This window comes from Nomascus leucogenys, chromosome 9 (genome assembly GCF_006542625.1).
Source record: "Nomascus leucogenys isolate Asia chromosome 9, Asia_NLE_v1, whole genome shotgun sequence".
In the NCBI taxonomy this organism is placed as follows: domain Eukaryota; kingdom Metazoa; phylum Chordata; class Mammalia; order Primates; family Hylobatidae; genus Nomascus; species Nomascus leucogenys.
In genome coordinates this window covers 85,207,453-85,227,710 of record NC_044389.1, presented here as the reverse complement: position 1 = coordinate 85,227,710, position 20,258 = coordinate 85,207,453, and the positions used below count along the sequence as shown (strand labels likewise).

Genomic DNA, 20,258 nt, shown 5'->3' with positions numbered 1-20,258 from the left:
CTGGTACATACAAGTGCTCAATAACAATTAGTTTTATTTCTAGAAGGATTACCTCTCTCTGCCTCTTGTACCTTCTTATAAAAAGAAAGCAAAGTGAACTGAATAAATTGTATCTTAAACAGACTAAAGAAAAGCTTTTGTATTTGTCTTTTCTCAACTAAGCAGTTTCCATAGTGCCCAGCAAGGTCTCAGAAACGCACTCAATGAAGGGGGTTAAATGGTAACTCTTTCAGAACAGAAAGGATTCCCTACAGAGCCCAGCAGAGGCAGAGCACTATGTTGCCCAGCCTGGCCTTGAACTCCTGGGCTCCGGCATTGCAGCCATCCTCCCACCTCAATCTTCCCAGCAGTTGGGACTATAGGCCTGTGCCATGGCACCTGGCTAAGGATAGCTATTATGAGAGTAGTAATGTAAGATGAAACTAAAAAGACTCCTAATAGTAGGATTAAAAAGCACAAAAATTTTAATGGTTCTCCAGTACGTTTATTTTGCAAACTTTTTTGTACAGTTGACCCTTACACATGGGTTTGAACTGGGTGGGTACACTTATGTGCATACTTTTTTCAATCAAATGCAGGTGAAGTCACACAGATCAGCATTTGTGCATGGGATGTGAAACTCATGTGTACAAGGGTCAATTGGAGGGCCAACTTTTCTACGTATGGGTTCTGCAAGACTTTCTGTGGGACTTGAGTATGGGCAGATTTTGGTATATGTGTGGCCCTGGAACCAGTCCCCAGCGTATACAAGGGATGACTGTATTTTAATGGTTTATAGTGTTAAAAAGAGAAAAATGTCCACGTAAGCACAATTTTGAACACTGAACTATTTTAATATGAATTAATATGTCTTATGTTTACTACCAATTGATCTTCAAATTGCAGCAGCCCATGAGTTTGGTTGTTTAAGTGTTCTTGCCATTCCACCCCAGCTGTCACTGAGTCAAACAGTTTAAAATATACACACACACAAACAGACACAAGCCTTTTGTAAAGTAAACAAATCTTTTATATTGTAAATAACTGTTCCTCAATGGAACTTTTTGTATCCAGTTTACTTCTTTTCTAAAGCTGGGATATTCATATTAAATACACAACAATCTCTATAAAGCAAAGAGTCTATCTATCTCTGTGAAAACACAAGTAATTCTTGATGGCAATATTTTTCTTAATTCACCTAAACAAATGCAGTTTGGAAGGCCAAAAGGAGAAAAAAACACTTCAGATTATCAAAACCAAAAGAGATATGAAAAAATAACATATTTAACAATGTAGGTGGGAATTTTAAATACAAGATCCTGTTGAAAATATTGATATTCAAAGAAACAAACAGCTTTGGATCCATAGCCACAATTTAGGTTTTCCTAGATTAAAATCAGAAGTGATTTTATTGTTGGAAGATACATTAATTCTTTGAAGTCAGAATAAGAGGCTTGACAATTTAATTTCTAATTAAGTGACTGAATAGACAAAGGATCAAATACAAACAGTAGTGCAGGAAGAAAATAAATTGGAAGAAATAATTGTTCAACCAGTAGTAATAATTAAGACCACCACTTTAAAATTTCCTATACACAAAGAATGAGAAAATATTGTTACAATATTATTATTATACTTCTTTCTTCTTCAGTATTAGTGGACCCACATTATCTCCTGTCAATTCATTGTGTTTATTATGTGAACCATCACAGGCAGGAAACTAAAAAGAAAAAAGAATTACAAGTGTTATTTTTAAAATATGATTCATTAGGTAGAAACATTTGTGAAATGCTCTCAGAAAGAAAGCATATCACTTGCTAGAAAAATCAGATCGTTTTCCTGAGTAATAGTTACATTCTACATCCAACTGAACCATATTCAAAATCTAACAATTTAAACAGTTACTTCATTATTTGGTTTAGATTTTAAATAAAAACCTGTAAATGATTCCATATGAGTGATTAAAATAGACAACAGGTTTAAAAGAGAATCAAATAAGTTCTTGGTCATTTGTGGAGCTTAAAATTCGAGCTTACCTATTGCTTAATTTTAAAACAATGGAATTTAATTCAAAATAAATTATAATTTTTTCTTGCTATAAAACTCATGCATACCACACAATTTTTGAAAACAAAAATATATTTTAGGCTGGGTGTGGTATCTTATGCCTGTAATCCCAACACTTTCAGAGGCAGAGGTGGACAAATCACTTGACATCAGGAGTTCAAGACTAGTCTGGCCAACATGGCAAAACCCCATCTCTAACTAAAAATACAAAAGTTAGCTGGGCGTGGTGGCATACGCCTGTGTCTCGGGCGCTTGGGAGGCTGAGGTGGGACAATTCCTTGAACCCAGGAGGTGGAGGTTGCAGTGAGCTGAGATCATGCCATCGCACTCCAGCCTGAGTGACAGAGCAAGACTCTGTCCCCCGCAAAAATAAAGAATAAAAATAAATTTTAAAAAATTCACTCATAACACATCCAGATATAGGTAATACTAATTAACAGTTTGGTATATTTTTTCCTATGCATTTACTGTGTGTATTCTTTTTTTTCTTTTTTTGTTGTGAGACAGAGTCTCACCTTGTCACCCAGGCTGGAGTGCAGTGGCGTGATCTTGGCTCACTGCAACCTCTGCCTCCTGGGTTCAAGTGATTCTCCTGCCTCAGCCTCCTGAGTAGCTGGGATTACAGGTGCGTGCCACCATGCCTGGCTAATTTTTTTTGTATTTTTTAGTAGAGACAGGGTTTCACCATGTTGGTCAGGCTGTTCTCAAACCCCTGACCTCGTGATCCTCCTGCCTCGGCCTCCCAAAGTGCTGGGATTACAGGCGTGAGCCACCGCGCCCGGCCTGTGCGTATACGTTTTTTAAACAAAATTGGGATCATACTGTAATATGCCTTCTTACTTATATCAGGATCTCATGTTACTATATATCCTTTAAAAACATGATCATTCCCTTAGTTTATAAAAATTTTGCTATTACAAAGGATGCTGTGATGAGCAATACTGTATTTAAAACCTCAAATAATCTATGATCAAGTACAAGAAAACAGATTTTGTCAACTACTTATAGTACTTATCACTCCAAACTCCTTCCCCCATTAAAAATCATGTATAATTGAGGCTATCATTTACTACCTCATATTATTAAAGCAGTTTACATATATCATCTCACTTCTTAATATGTAATGTGGATGTATCAGGTTAAAACAAACCCTGAAGATTAGATTAAAAATTAAGTAACTTGTCCAACCAAACTCATTCTGTGACAATTATCATATTTGACCACTATTTACTATGACACCAAAGCTTTTTTCCATTAAACCTTATGTCCTCTCTCAAAGAATGTGTATTTTAAAATACATGTTACTCTACATAAATGCCAAACATTGCAAAAGCATGAGATTTTTATTCTTTTTTGCTGCTCCAACTTTTCTAATGTAGGTAGTATCTATCATGACATGAAAACTTCAATTTAGGAATATGGTCTTTCAATACCAAATATTACAGAAAATTCTCTCAAAGAACTTCAAAACTGGGGATTTAAGAGGCGAAACAATCCTAGCACTGCAAAATTTTAGTGTACACGTAAACAGACATCTTACCGTTTTAGAACGCCAACACCTACAATAAGCTGCTTTAGTAAGACACAAATCTTCAATGTTTATTTCATTCACTACTTTCGGATTTTCCTTTTGTATTTTAAGATTAATCAAGCTATCCTTCTGTTGTTTCTTCTTCGGGAGGAATGGACGAACTGCAAGGTACCCAAGAAGTGCGAGTACACCAAGGAAAGGCAATAATCGAAGCCATTCTGAAACTAAACATGTAGATTTGTCAGAATCTGCAGTGCTCTTGGAAAAGAATTCAAAATAGCATGTCTAGTTTCATCCTTGAGCTTATTCTTTATCTGTTACTTTTCACATTAATTCCTTTTTAATGGATCCACAAAACTGTGAATAAATAACACAATAAAGCCAGCTCTACCAAAGACCACCTTATTTTATTTATAATTTGAGACCAGTGAAACTAGAAACCTAACTTTTCATAAGTATGTTCCATTTCAAATATCCTATCTCATTGTCTACATCAAGTCTATTTGTGTTTGTCTATTTTTACTTTAGGAATTATGATCACTATAACTATAAACAAAATTCAATGTATGTTTTATAGGTTAAGAAAACATTTTAACTCTTATCTCCTTAATACTATGTCTAAAATCATACAACAGAATATCTGCAAAATTTTTAGCACTGATTCATAATATCAGAGAGAACATATCCTCTGATGCTTTAAGGTACATTTTTGGTAAATGTTGCTAAAGAGCACTGAAATGTTGTGTAAAAGCTACTATTTTAAAGAACAAATTGAAACTTTCTATGTTGAATGTTCTCATTTTAAGATACATCTAATTCCATAAACTTCACTTAAAGCCTTTTGGAGTACCTAGCCTGTCTTAAGGGGACAGAAAATATAAGTGATACAAATGAAACAGTCCCTATGCCTGTGGAAACAAAAATACCAGGAAACCAAGATAAACATTCAACACACATTTATCAAATGTTTGCTAGCACCCTGCCTCTGCTGGGCTTTTTTCTTTTCTTATAGAATTATCAGTTAACTTCCTTCACTGAATGCCTAATCTGATACCTTGCTAGGCACTATGTAGAAATAGCTTAGTTGAGAAAAGAGAAAAACAGGAAATAATATGCTAACGCATGCTAATAAACATTAAAGATAAATGAACAGGTTATGCTAAGAGAATAAGGGCACTAGCTCATTTAACACTATGTTAGCTTAAACAACTATATGTGTTAGGTATCATTATTATCCCCATTTTACATGTGAGAAAACTGTAGCCTAAGCAGGTTTAGTCCAGGACACCCTAAATCCAAAGCCTGTTGTCAGTTATCATGAATCAAACCCAATAGATCTAAAATTAAAATCTGTTCCTCTCTTGGTAAAACTACTCTCAAGAGATAATAGTACTATTTAACTATTGAAAGAAAGACAATATGAACTCTTCCAAAATGGAATTATTTTTGATATAACATCATGCCAAAGAAATCTAAATGAAAAAACCTATTTATCTACCATTTGCATAGATAGCACCTATAAGAGTGGCTGGCAAAAAAGACACAATAAATGGTAGCTTTTATTCAGGGATTATAGAGATTGGTGAGGAAGTACTAGCAACTCCTTTGAAAAAAATATTTTGCCAAATAACTTGACAATGCTATATGGGCAAAAATCTTCAGGAATATAATCTTGTAGTTACCACAATAAAACTCTGTAAAAGTATGAACTTTGTCTGCCATGTTGGCTGTTACATTCTCATGACCAAAGTGGAGACAATCCAAATAGGTTCTCTGAGTGAATTAAAGCTCTGGAGATGACACAGAACTGTTTTCTGGGGAAGGAGGCCTATGTATAAGATCTGTGCTACTCAATATGGGCACCACTAGCCATACTGTTTAGATTTGTACCCAATAGACTTGTAGAAACTGTCTTGAAATAACAGTTTATTACTTATAGTTCCCAAGAGGAGAGGATACACTGCAATGCAGGGCCACATGAGAAGGTACTAGGGTTGATCGGGAGGAAGAAAGAGGAAAGGGAAAAAGCATGGGCACAGGCCTTTATTGTGGTTTCCATGGAAAAGGCAAGGCAGGAAACTGTTCAGGACTGGCTAGCTTGAATAATTTCAGTGGGTTCTGGTCAAAAGTAGTGGTCCCTAGTCGTCTCCTACCTGTCCCTGGGGTGATTTAGGACAGGAGAAATATTGACTGGAGAAATATTGACTTCATGTGTAAGGGTTAGATAAAGGAGGTGGTTGGGGGCATGGGCTTTGGATTGGTTGGTTAGCATATGAAAGGCATGCTCACAGGCAAGTTATTTAGTATCTCTAGGAATTAAATCGTCTCCCCAGCCAACAAGGCTCCTAAGATATTAAAGCATAATAAAATACAGAAAATTGAAAACACGGTTAATATACACATGTGGGTGTGGTGGCTCATGCCTATAATCCCAACACTTTGGGAGGCTGAGGAGGGCGGATCACGAGGTTAGGAGTTCAAGACCAGCCTGGCCAACATGGTGAAACTCCGTCTCTAATAAAAATACAAAAAATTATCCAGGTATGGTGGCAGGCGCCTGTAATTCCAGCTACTTGGGAGGCTGAGGCAGGAGAATCACTTGAACTCAGGAGGCGGAGGTTGCAGTGAGCCAAGATCATGCCATTGCACTCCAGCCTGGGCGATAAGAGCAAGACTCCATCTCAAAAACAAAACAAAACAAAACAAAAACACACGTGGCTATTCACATGTAAATAAATTAAAATTAAGTAAAATGTAAAATGCTGTTTCTAAGACACACTGGTAACCTTTCAGAGGCTCAATAGCTAGCTACATGTGATTAGTGACTACCCTATTGAACAGTACAGAGAACATTTCCATTACCACAAAGTTTTACTGGACAGTGCTACTATAGATCATTGGCTCTATAAAGTGCCATCTCCATAGAATGGCAAGGCTACCTTTCCAGCTTCAACTTCCACAAACATGGTCTCTTCATGTACCTGAGGCCAGCCAAAGCTACTGTCTAGTAAGCAGCCTTTTTGAGTTCTTTGCGTAAGGAGTTCCTTCTGTTTTATCTGACTAATTATCCTAGCTGGCAATTGGCCCCAGCATCCGGTATGTAACTTGAAATGGCAGTCATTAAATGTTTGTTCAATGTAGAATAACGTTAAGTATTTGTATATATTATGATATTTTAGAAGTCATAAGAGCTTAAATTTATCAAAAAGCAAGTGAATGGGAATGCAAAGATGAAAACCTTATTTATTTATTTTTGAGACAGGGTTTCACTTCCATTGCCCAGGCTGGAGTGCAGTGGTATGCTCTTGGCTCACTGCAACCTCCACCTCCCGGTCTCAAGCTATCCTCCTGCCTCAGCCTCCCAAGTAACTGAAACTACAGGAGCACACCACAACATCTGGCTGATTTTTGTATTTTTAGTAGAGATGGGGTTTCACCGTGTTGGCCAGGCTGGTCTCAAACTCCTGACCTCAAGTGATCTGCCTGCCTCAGCCCCCCCAAAGTCCTGGGATTACAGGTGTAAGCCACCATGCCTGGTTGAAAACAGTAATGTTAGACTCTTAAATATAGCATTTCCTATCTTAACCCACAAACCTCAAGAACAAATGGTATTATTACTGTTTTAAAATCCACTTCAGAAAATATTCTTTTGAACACTTAATTCCTTGGTAAAACACTACGCTTAAAAATACAGTAATGAGAGGTACTATTACCTCCTACAACAAAGTAATAACTTGCCAAAGTCTTAACATAATCTACTTTTTAAAGATAACCAACTACAATTTAACTACTGAAAAACTTTATACATGAAAGCAATACAGCTCGAAAAGCTCAATTCAAATGACTGTAAGTACATTTATTCAGGCTGATTTTTTTGTACTGATACATAATAACTGTACATATTTATGGGGTACATGTGATATTTTGGTACATGCATACATGCATACGATGTGCAATGATCAACTCAGTGTAACTGGGATATTCATCACCTCAAACATTTATCATTTATTTATATTGAGAACCTTCCAAATTTTCTCTCCTAGCTATTTTGAAATATACACTAAAATTACTGATAACAATAGTCACCCTATTATGCTATTGAATACTACAACTTTTCGTATATAACTGTACTATAGTGCCCATTAACCAACCTCTCTTCATTCTCTCCCTCCCTACCCTTCTAGCCTCTGGTAACTATCATTTGACTATCTCCATGAGATCAACTTTTTTAGTTCCCACATATGAATGAGTACATAGAATATTTCTCTGTCAATTAAGGCTGATTTTATATGAAGAAAGATAAAATACAGAAGAATCCAACAAGAAATTTTAAAAAAAATTTTTAATGTGCTAGTCCCTATGGATCTGTTTGATATATGTTCAGCTATTACAGACATTTTAGATACTTTGAAAGGAAAATATTACTAACTGTAAATAATGTACAAAAAAATTTTTTTTTTTTGAGACAGAGTCTTGCTCTGTTTCCCAGGCTGGAGTGCAGTGTCAGCTCACTGCAACCTCCACCGCCCAGGTTCAAGCGATTCTCGTGCCTCAGTGACCTCCCGAGAATCCGAGCTGGGATTATAGGCACATGCCACCACGCCCAGCTAATTTTTGTATTTTAGTAGAGACAGGGTTTCACCGTGTTGGTCAGGTTGGTCTCAAGCTCCTGAACTCAGGTGATCCACCCACCTTGGCCTCTCAAAGTGCTAGGATTACAGGCGTGAGCCACCGTGCCTGACCAAATAAAATAATTTAAAATAATTTTTTTTAATGAGGCAGTCTCACTCTGTCACCCAGGCTGGAGTGCAGTGGCGTGATCTTGGCTCACTGCAACCTCTGCCTCCCAGGTTCAAGTGATTCTTGTGCCTCAGCCACCCAAATAGCTGGGATTATGGACGTGCGCCACCACACCAAGCAAATTTTTGTATAAAATAATGTATTTCATTCAGCATATATTTATTTTTGTCTTAGGATTATAAAAAATAACATTTATGTATTTATTTGGTAAATATATCTTTTTTGGTATGTAAATACATAGGCTATAAATGCTTAAAAAAATAAGGCTATATTGTACTTTTCACTTAATGGTATGTCAGGTTATTATATTATTTCCCCAACTCCTTAATATCAGTTGGAAACATAAATTTTAATGGCTGCATCTACCTATCATGTTCCCCAATCACAATATAAGAGATACAAGGGGGCTGGGCATGGTGGCTTACGCCTGTAATCCCAGCACTTTAGGAGGCTGAGGTGGGCCGATCACTTGAGGTCAGGAGTTCGTGACCAGCCTGGCCAACATGGTGAAATCCCAACTCTACTAAAAATACAAAAAATTAGCTAGGCGTGGTGGCACGCGCCTGTAATCCCAGCTACTCAGGAGGCTGAGGCAGGAGAATCACTTAAATCCCGGAAGTGGAGGTGGCAGTGAGGTAAGATCTCACCACTGCACTCCAGCCTGGGAGACAGAGAAGACTCTCTCTCAAAAAAATAAAAAAAAAAGGAAAAAAAGAGAAAAAAAGAAAGAAAAAGAGAGATACAAGGGCAGGGACCTTATTTGTCCCTGTGTCTATATAATGTCTGGCTCAATTTATTTAACTTACTTTTGTTTGAAGTGTTTAATATACAGTTCAGTTTATTGAGCTTGGTGTTTGGTTTTTTTTTTTTTTGAGGTGGAGTCTCGCTCTGTGGCCCAGGCTGGGGTGCAGTGGCATGATCTTGGCTCACTGCAACCTCTGCCTCCCAGGTTCAAGCGATTCTCCTGCCTCGGCCTTCCAAGTAACTAGGATTACAGGTGCCTGCCAAAACACCCTGCTAATTTTTGTATTTTTAGTAGAGATGGGGTTTCACAACGTTGGCCAGGCTGGTCTCAAACTCCCATCTGCCTGCCTCAGCCTCCCAAAGTGCTGAGATTACAGGCGTGAGCCACCGCACCTGGCCAAGCTTTGTGTTTGTGAAGCACTCAGTTTGATGAGTTTTGGAACTATATGGACCTATAAACACCACCTAAGACAAAATATATTTCCATTGCCCCAGAAAGTTTGCTCTTGTAGTACTTTTCCAATCAATCCCCCCTTTCTGATTTTTATTAAGTGCTTACTAAACATTTTCTGAAAGAATAAATCAATTTCTCATTGTTAAACAAATTTTTACTATATAATTACTATAAAAATTAAATATTTACTATATAAAGTATTACTAATATGGTTTGGCTCTGCGTCCCCATCCAAATCTCATCTCAAATTGTAATCCCATAATCCCCACATCAAGGGAGGAACCTGGTGGGTGGTGATTAAATCATCAAGGCAATCTCCCCCATGCTGCTCCCTGATAGTGAGTTCTCATGAGATCTGGTTTTAAAATGGGCTCTTCCTGCTTTGCTCTTCACTCTTCTCTCCTGCCTCCTTGTGAAAAAGGTGCCCCTTCCACCATAATTGTAAGTTTCCTGAGGCCTCCTTAGTCACGCATAACTGTGAGTCAATTAAACTTATTTCTTTTATAAATTACCCAGTTTGGGGTGGTATTTTTATTTTATGTTTTTATTTCTTTTATAGCAGTGTGAAAACTAATACAGTAAATTGCTACAACAGAGAGTTGGGTACTGCTAATAAAGATACCTGAAAATGTGGAAGCAATTTTGGAACTGGGTAACTGGCAGAGGTTGGAACACTTTGGAGGGGTCAGAAGACAGTAAGATGTGGGAAAGTTTGGAACTTTCTAGAGATTTATTGAATGGTTTTGACCAAAATGCTGACAGTGATATGGACAATAACATCCAGGTGGATGTGGTCTCAGCTGGAGATGAGGAACTTATTGGGAAATGGAGCAAAGGTCACTCTTGCTATGCTTTAGCAAAAAGACTGGTGGCATTTTGCCCCTGCCCAAGAGAGTTATGAAACCTGTAACTTGAGAGAGAAATGATCTGAAATCGGAACTTAGGTTTAAGGGGAAGCAGAGCATAAAAGTTTGGAAAATTTGCAGCCTGATGATGCAACAGAAAAGAAAAACCCAGCTGGGTGCTGGTGGCTCATGCCTGTAATCCCAGCACTTTGGGAGGCTGAGGCAGGTGGATCATGAGGTCAAGAGATCGAGACCATCCTGGCCAACATAGTGAAACCCCATCTCTACTAAAAATACAAAATTAGCTGGGCATGGTGGTGCGCACCTGTAGTCCTACTCGGGAGGCTGAGGCAGGAGAATCACTTGAACCCAGGAGGCGGAGGTTGCAGTGAGCTGAGATCGTGTCACTGCACTCCAGCTTGGATGACAGTGCGAGACTCTGTCCCCCTCTTTCCCCCCCACCAAAAAAAAAAGAAAAACCCATTTTCTGGGGAGAAATTCAAGCTGGCTGCAGAAATTTGCATAAGTAACAAGGAGCCAAATATTAATTGCCAAGACAATGGGGAAAACGTCTCCAGGACATGTCAGAGGTCTTCACAGCAGGCCCTTCCATCACAGGCCCAGAGGCCTAGAAGGAAAAAATGGTTTTGTGGGCCAGGCCCAGGGTTTTGCTGCTTTGTGCAGTATTGGGACTTGATGCCATGTCCCAGCCATGGCTAAAAAGGGCCAACATACAGCTTGAGCCACTGCTTCAGAGGGAGCAAGCCCCAAGCCTTGGTGGCTTCTATGTGGTGTTGGGCCTGTGGGTGCATAGAAGTCTAGAATTGAGGTTTGGGAACGTCACCCTAGATTTTAAAGGATGTATGGAAACACCTGGATGTCCAGGCAGAAGTCTACTGCATGGGTGGAGCCTTCATGGAGAACCTCTGCTAGGGCAGTGCAAAGGGGAAAATGTGGGGTTGGAGCCCTCACACAGAGTCCCCACTGGGTCACTGCCTAGCAGAGCTGTGAGAAGGCAGCTACCTGCTCCAGACCCCAGAATGGTATATCTAACAACAGCTTGCACCATGCATCTGGAAAAGCTGCAGGCACTCAATGCCAGCCCATGAAGGAGCTGCCCAAGGCCATGGGAGCCTACCCCTGGCATCGGTGTGCTCCAGATGTGACATGGGGTCAAGGGAGAACATTTTGGAGCTTTATGATTTAATGACCGCCCCACTGGATTTCAGACTTGCATGGGCCCTGTGGCCCTTCTGTTTTGGCCAATTTTGCTCATTTGGAATAGGTGTATTTACCCAATGCCTGTACTGCCATTGTATCTTAAAAGGAACTAACTTGTGTTTTATTTTACTGGCTCATAGGTGGAAGGGACTTGCCTTGTTTCAGATGAGACTTTGTACTGTGGACTTTTGAGTTAATGATGAAATGAATTAAGACTCTGGAGTACTGTTGGGAAGGCATGATTGATTTTGAAATGCAAAATGGATGTGAAATTTGAGAGGAACCAGGGGTGGAATAATATGGCTTGGCTCTGTGTCCCCACCCAAATCTCACCTCTTATAATCCCCATAATTTCCACATGTTGAGGGAGGAAACTGGTGGGAGGTGATTGGATCATGGGAGTGGTATTCCCCATGCTGTTCACATGAGATCTGGTTTTATAAGGGGCTCTTGCCCTTTCACTCCTCACTCTTCTCTCTCCAGCCTCCTTGTGAAGAAGGTGTCTGTGTTCCCTTCTACCATGACCGTAAGTTTCCTAAGGCCTACCTAGCCATGCAGAACTGTGAGTCAACTAAACCTCTTTCCTTTATAAATTACCCACTCTTGGGTATTATCTTTTTTTTTTTTTTTCAGATGGAGTCTTACTCTGTCACCACGCTGGAGTGCAGTGGCGCGATCTTGGCTCACTGCAATCTCCACCTCATGGGTTCAAGTGATTCTCCTGCCTCAGCCTCCTGAGTAGCTGGGATTACAGGTGTGCGCCACCACACCCAGCTAATTTTTTTGTATTTTTAGTACAGACGGGGTTTCACCATGTTGACCAGGATGGTCTCGATCTCTGACCTCGTCATCTGCCCACCTTGGCCTCTCAAAGTGCTGGGATTACAGGCGTGAGCCACAGCACCTGGCCTCTTGAGTAGTTATCTTTATAGCAGTGTGAAAACAGACTAATACACCTACTATGTAGAGATACTGTGCTAAATGCAAATACAGTAGCTGTCTTATTTATATCTATGTAACCAGTGCTTAGTAATTTGCACAGAACAGGACTTCAGTAAACAACTAATTCAGTTTATCTGTGGTGTAAATCCAGATTTTCATATACTTGGAACCAGGTTTCTTTTGTCTGCAAAGCAGGAGTAACAACTGTAAGTTCATTTATTCAACAGTATTTACTTAGTACCCACCACACTCCACAAATTGCACTATGTGGGGATAAAGGCTAATAGATAAGGTCCCTTCTCTCATAGGGTATATATTTCAGAAGACAGTGACTATAAACAAGTGAACAAATAAACAAGATGATCACAGACTGTAGTAACTGTTATAAAGGAAACAAAGGATGACATAAGAGAAAAACTAACCTGGGGCAAAGCAGTAGGTTGGCTGCAATTTTAGGTAAGGGGTCAGGAAAGGTTTCTGAAAAAAGAACCTTTAAGCAGAGACCTAACGAGAAGCCAGGAGCTTAAGCACTTGAGAGCAGAATTTTCAAGGCACAAAGAAAAGTAAAGAGTCTTCTAACTTCATAGGATTGCTGGGAGAAACAAATGAAGTAGGAACCCACTCAGTAAAAACTACAGAACATAATTCAAACTATTAATGCATTCTGCCTTAAAACTATATAGTTAGGTAAATATTTGTCTCCTCCCCAACTAAACAAAACAAAAAATCCCTAACTTCCTACCCTTTAACAGAGACTTACATAAACCAAGACCTCAGTAAGTTTTAGCCTAATTGAGTTTGTACTCCAATAAACTGGCATTTGAGATAATTCCTACAAGGTCTGGTCTTATTTGTCTTTGTTCATGGCTTATGAATAATAACAGTGTAAGTTAAAATACAGTAAGACTACTTAAAATATTTAAGAAAAAAACTTTCAGCACCTTCTCAAATTATAATACCTCACTCACATGTATCAGGTGATGGGACAGGTACTGAAGATACAAAAATTATAAAACACAGTCCCTGTTAGAAAGGAGCTTGCCATTTAGTATGGAAGACAGACCTATAAAAGACGATTATAGTACTGTGTAGTATGAGCAATCATACAGAAGCAACACAGAGGTACAAGTTATTCACTCTTTACTGGCATGAGCAAAAACTGTACAGGTTTTGATACTTAAATAGGTTTCTGAAAGATGAAGAGTACAGAAGTTCATGGGAATATGGGAGGAGGAGCTTCATTCCATGCAGAGGAAGCTGCATAGGCAAAGGTACAGAGATATGACATACATTAAGTGTCTGGGAAACTAAGCACCATAGTATTGTTAGAATTTAATGAAAGGGAACTGTAGAACTCAGCAGGTGCCATATGATGACAAGCTCTGATATTCAACAGGTAAGTAGGAATCTAACCTGTGCATAATAGGAAACCACTGAAATATTTGAGTATTAACCTAACTAGGAAATTGTTCACCTATGAAGTCACTCTGGTATCAGATGGAAGATGGATTAGAGGGCCACAGGAATAGCAGAGAGGGCTAGTGGAAGAAGACAAGGTAAGACAACCTGTTGGAAATCCATGGAAATGGTCTGGAAGAAAATAGTTTGAGATAAAACTAAGGTAGTGGCCATTAAAGCAGAGAAGAGAGAACAAATGTGAGCAGTAGTCTCTACTAGGATTCCCTAAACTGCAGAGAACAATGTGTTTGTGCTTGCATTTTCGTTTTCTTTTTTAGCTTAAAACAACAGAAATGTATTCACTCACAGTTCTAGTGGTGAGAAGTCCAAAATCAAGGTGTCAGCATGGTTGGTTCCTTCTGGAGGATCTGAGGGAGAAGCTGTGGTGTCCCTTAGCTTGTAGGCCTATCACCCCAATCTCTGCCTCCATCTTCACATGGTGTTCTCCCTTTGTGTGTGCCCAAATTTCCTTTTTAAAATATTTTAATATAATTTTGACTTTTATTTTAGGTTGAGGAGGTAAATGTGCAGGTTTGTCATATGGGTATATTGTGTGATGCTGAGGTTTGGGATATGGCTGATCCTCTCACCTAGGTAGTAAGCATAGTACCCAATAGTCTTCAACCCTTGACCTCCTGCCTCCCTCCCCTTTAGCAGTTCCCAGTGTCTACTGTTGCCATCTTCATGTCCATGAATACTCAATGTTTAGTTCCCAGTTGTAAGAATATGTGTTATTTGGTTTTCTGTTTCTGTGTTAATCTCCTTAGGATAATGGTCTCCAGCTGCATCCATATTGCTGCAAAGGATAAGATTTTGTTCCTTTTTCTGTTTTGCCAATTTTTTTTTTTTTTTTTGGAAGACAGAGTCTTACTCTGTTGCCCAGGCTGTAGTGCAGTGGCACGATCTCAGCTCACTGTGACGTCTGTCTCCCAGGTTCAAGCGATTCTCCTGCCTCGGCCTCCTGAGTAGCTGAGAATACAAGTATGCACTACCACACCCGGCTAATTTTTGCATTTTTAGTAGAGACGGGGTTTCACCATGTTGGCCAGGCTAGTCTCATACTCCCAACCTCAAGTGATCTGCCTGCCTCAGCCTCCCAAAGCGGTGGGATTAAAGGCATGAGCCACACCGTGCCTGGCCTGTTTTGCCAATTTTTAAATGTGAGTTGTTCATCTTCTTACCGAGCTCAATACTGAGCAAGGACCTAATATTCATATTGACTTTTATGTCCCTTTTTTTTTTTTTAAGAGATGGTTTCGCTCTGCTGCCTCGGCTGGAATGTAGTGCCACGACTCAAGCAATTCTCTTGCCTCAGCCTTCCACGTATCCCACTATTAAGATAAATAACAGGACCAAAACGGAAGAATGAAAGAACCAGCACCATCAGAGAAACAAAATCTAGGCCACTCGCAGTGGCTCACACCTGTAATTCCAGCACTTTGGGAGGCTGAGGTGAGTGGATAGCTTGAGCTCAGGAGCTCAAGACCAGCCTGGGCAACATGGCAAAACCCCGTCTCTAAAAAGAGATACCAAAAAATGAGCCAAGTGTGGTGGCGTGCACCTGTAGTACCAGCTACTCAAGAGATTGAAGTGGGAGGATGGCTTGAGCTTGTGAAGTCAAGGCTGCAATGAGTGGGTAGAGATCATGCCACCTGCACTCCAGCCTGGGCAACAGAGTGAAACCCTTTCTCAAAAAAGAAAACCAAAATCTAGTCAGAAAAGAAAATTTCAAAGCAACTTGAATAGCTGATTTGGTCAGGCTTTGTGTCCCCACTGAAATCTCATCTTGAATTATAATCCCCATAATCCCCACGTGTCAAGGGAAAGACCAGGTGGAGGTAATTGGATTATGGGTGTGGTATCCCCCATGCTGTTGTTGTGACAGTGAGTGAGTTCTCATGAGATCTGATGGTTTTATAAGGAGCTCTTCCTCCTTTGCTCGGCACTTCTTCTTGCCATGATGTGAACAAGGTGCCTTGTCTCCCCTTCGCCTTCCGCCATGATTGTACGTTTCCTGAGGCCTCCCCAGCCATGCTGAACTCTGAGTGGATTAAACCTCTTTCCTTTATAAATTACCCAGTCTTGCACCGTTCTTTATAGCAGTATGAAAACGGACTAATACAGTAGCTACCAATTTTAACATAAATTTTCTGAAAGTTTAGACACTGTTAAAACGAAGTATCTTCTTTGAGAAACAAAATTAGGTTTAACCTTTTATTATATATAGTGACACAGGCTAGCTATGACACCTATTCCTTATGACATATAAATACTATTATTAAAACATTTTTTAATGTACTCATAGACAAACTCGGATCTCAATGAGGAATTACAATCCACAGAACTAGAACAGAATTTTTCCATTTCAAATTTTCAAACATCTACATCTAATATAGCCATATCATCTTCTGATACCATAAAAATAATACTGGCAGCTTGGTTGCTGGTTATTTTATAACATATTTTCTCATTTATCATTTGTAGCTAAACACAGAAATTATTTCTATTTCTTAACTGTAGAAAAGATAAAATATTTTCAATGCATGGGTTTACTATTACCACTTAAAACCTAAGGTAGGGCTGGGTGCAGTGGCTCACACCTGTAATCCCAGCACTTTGGGCGGCCGAGGCAGGCGGATCACCTGAGGTCAGGAATTCGAGACCAGACTAGCCAACATGGTGAAACTCCGTCTCTACTAAAAATACAAACAATTAGACAGGCATGGTGGCACATGCCTGTAGTCCTGGCTACTCAGGAGGCTGAGGCATAACCATTGCTTGAACCCAGGAGGCAGAGGTTGCAGTAAGCTGACACTGCACTCCAGCGTGGGCAACAGAGACTCCCTCTCAAAAAACAAAACAAAAACCTAAGTTAAACATAAATTAGCTAATCACAGTAATTTATCTTGAACACCTCACTCTTGAAAATGTGACATAAACAAAGATAGTTAAGTTGTTTCTGATAGGTAAGAACTGCCTGTACTTAACTAGTATATGGTCATTAAAGATCTCCATGTGGTTTCTAAGAATGCAGTCATCATAAGAGAGTCAATAGCTTTAAAAAAAAAACAGCTAGATTTAAATAGGGAAGGAAATGTAGGCAATAATAATGTAAACTGTATTGTTTTTTGCTCTAATTTTCATAGAAGAAAATGGAAATATTTTTTGGTCTCCTAGACATTTTAAACAATTGCTAAAAAGTTGTCTTCCAGGTGTTTATTTTAACAAAAGTGTACATTATGGGTTCTACAAGTAACTCATTTAAGAAAGCCAAATGTCATTAACTGTTACAATCTATTCAGAATGGGAGACCGAGAGTGGAAAATAGCCACTGAAATTTTTCTTCTATAGTACTCCAAAATAAACCCTGCAATTGTTTTGTCCAGTCCAAAAAGGGCTATCTCATGTTTTTCATAAACCAGTTATTACAAGTATGTTCATGTTTCCTAAATAAACCAGCAATAATATGAGAACTATTAACTATAGCCACACTGTAATGGGACTTAAGTTAAATGTATGTTACTAAAATACTTCTCAGAATGGTCATTATTTCTGAGAATCAGTCTTCATATTAAATATTTAACAACTTTTAAGAGGAAGTTACTATATATTCTTGATTTAAGAGGGAAAAGGTTTTGGTTGAGTTTTCTTAATGTCTTTAATAGGAATTAAATATTTGTTGACACTAGGGATCCTCAAGAAAAGAAAGCATACTTCTAAAATCTAGCCATTAAATCTAGTTTCATACTTTCTAATTTTCTTCAATTATACTTGATTTACAGAAAATTGAAACTAATACAAATGTAGCCACCATCTGGAAAAAACATACGTAATTCATTGGACATTTTCCTTTCTTGACTGTTAAAAATTCCTCAACAGTTAACTTACGCAAATTAGTAAGAAGGTACAAATGTCAAAATGACAAAAGGGTACAAATGTCACAATATGATCATACCGTTTTGGCCTGGTATTGCTATTTAAGTGAAGACATCCAAAAGGGAGAAATATGACAACTGGTATTTGCTTACTTGCCAATGAATTATTACATAATGAATTTTAAAAAGTAGAAACATTTCTAATTTCCAGCTGTAAGGGAATGAATGGTTAGACCCATTGTGATGTTAAAACTAAAATAAGTATTTAGTTGTTAGGGAAAAAATGAGGATTACATTAAAATATGTAAAGTACTTAAGTAAAAGAAGTGGGGAAAGACAAAATTTTATGGAATTGCTGCAATTCTGTCAGAGTAAACTGGTAGGATCAAAAGATTTGATGTTTATAAACACTTGTGGTGAAACGTTTTTCATTTTATTTTACTTTTGCATTGCTTCTGATGTTTACATATTCCTTTTTAATGTTTATTATTGTTACCATGCTTTCAATTGCATGTTTTCTACTAAAGCTCTTAATATTTAAAAAATATTAAAATCTCACGATCCACTCAACAGAGCGTCTGTCTGACCACAATTCAATGAATCTCTAGGTTTGGAAGAGAATTTAATTGTCGTCTAGTTTATCCCTTCTAAATCTATCGATCACCCACCACCAGTCTTTTTGTTTCTTTGTTTGTTTCATCTTTGAGAGGGGCTATCACTGAAGCACCACATTTGTTTGGGGAAAGCATTCTTTAATTTAAAAAAAATCTTCCTTAGACTGAAATTCACCTCCCAATAACCTTCACTAATTTGGTTAATTTGTTATCAGTTCTATATTTTAGTCTACACAAATCTTATCTTTCTTCTACCAGACAGCTGTGCGATTGCTGTATTTTAGGTCAGGTACTATAGATCTTTAGAACGTTCCCGGCGAAGCAGCCCTATTTAGCTCAGAATTATCTTAATTCATGTTTGCACTGCCTGATAACCTAGGACATAGTAGTTCAATACTTGCTGATTTCTTCACCATCCTACTCGGTCTGAGTTCCGTTTAGAAATATCCCCCTTACAATGAAATGCTCATAACTCAACACAATCTCCCAAGTGTTGACTGCATTCTGGAGATTTTCATCCTTTAGATGTGAAATCCTCATGAGTTGTGTGGGTTAAGTGAGGGTCCTTAAATATAGAACGTTACACATATTCACTAAATTTCATTTTCTAAGATTTCACTCCTCATAGCGGCCTTCGAGTACTTTCTTGGGTAAGGTATCTTTCTTCCAACTTAAGTTACCTCAGCAGGCCCGGGGACTGTAGAAACGGAGGTGACCTCAAATGCCCCCCATAATAGGGCCATTCTAACCTGAGGGAATGGAGGTTATCTCCTAATTTCGTTACTAAATAAAACGGTCATATACGTGTTACGTGTGAGTCTATATTTCTCTCCCACACACTCCCACCCACACGCTGAGGGTACAACCCAGCCGGTAGCTGGGGCTGCCTGTTACATGAGGCCTTAGATAACGACGACTTAGCCCGCTTTAAAATAAACAAGTACGCTACAGAGAGCGATGAGCAGGACAGGAGATGAAAGACACTGGCCTGTTCCCAACTCAGCACCTTCCAGCACCTTCTCTGCAAAAACCTAGTATCTTGCCACGGAATGACACCGGAGACAACTCCGAGGACAAAAGACCCTGGGACATCAAGCACCGGGAGGCTGCCTCACAGGCGTTCCCCAAGCAGCTGCGCCGGCGCGCGCCCACCTTCCTCTGCGCGCGGGGATCACGTGCCAGGCGCCGAGCTCCGTCCCGCCCCTTGGCCCTAGGATTTTTACGCCTCCTTCCCCCGCTTGGCGAGCGTGCAAGGATGGGGACTGGCTGATGGGGGAGGATTACCTGTGAGCCTAGCGAACCCGGTAATGCTTTCAGGGACTGGGAGCCGCTTCAGATATGCGGGGAGCTGCACCTTCACGATGCGGGCCACGCTCTCCAGCACCATCCTGGCCGGCGGTGTCCACTCTTCTCCCGAGCCCCCTCCGCTCTGGCCAAGCTGCAGCGCCTGCGCCGAGAGCGGAAGCGGCCGGCGGGCACTCGCGGCCTCGGCCTGGGCGGCGGGCCCTGGGAGGAGAGGTGACCTGCCGGGCGCCGATTGGCGGCGGGCGAGTGACGTACGCTCGCGGCGGACTGCCGAGCCGCGGGAACTGGCGGGTAGCGAGGCCCTCGTCGGAATCTCGTGTGAAGGTGTTGGGCCTTTAACGTCTGTAGATGCTGGAGACCAGCAGAAAGGATACTGTGTGCGATGAGATAAGCATGTGAGAATGCTTTCTAACCGAAAGTGCC

The 20,258-nt window shown here is 39.7% G+C and overlaps 1 protein-coding gene across 1 annotated transcript; it reads right to left on the bottom strand.

The window, feature by feature from the left end:
- Window positions 1-462: 462 nt before the first annotated feature.
- CISD2 (CDGSH iron sulfur domain 2) lies at window positions 463-20,054 on the bottom strand. The gene is made up of 3 exons (XM_003257565.3): window positions 19,815-20,054; window positions 3,587-3,801; window positions 463-1,699 (listed from the first exon to the last, which is right to left on the bottom strand). The coding sequence occupies exons 1-3, from the start codon at window positions 19,915-19,917 to the stop codon at window positions 1,610-1,612; spliced, it is 408 nt and encodes a 135-aa protein (XP_003257613.2). The 5' UTR covers window positions 19,918-20,054; the 3' UTR covers window positions 463-1,609.
- Between the last annotated feature and the right edge of the window lie 204 nt (window positions 20,055-20,258).

What these genes read in the sequence shown, in the direction of transcription:
- CISD2 (XM_003257565.3), bottom strand. Translation starts at nt 19,917, where the DNA reads ATGGTGCTGGAGAGCGTGGCCCGCATCGTGAAGGTGCAGCTCCCCGCA. An exon ending in CGGGTTCGCTAGGCTCACAG is followed by an intron (nt 3,802 to 19,814) that starts GTAATCCTCCCC and finishes CTACATGTTTAG; the next exon opens with TTTCAGAATGGCTTCGATTA. An exon ending in GGTGTTGGCGTTCTAAAACG is followed by an intron (nt 1,700 to 3,586) that starts GTAAGATGTCTG and finishes TTTTCTTTTTAG; the next exon opens with TTTCCTGCCTGTGATGGTTC.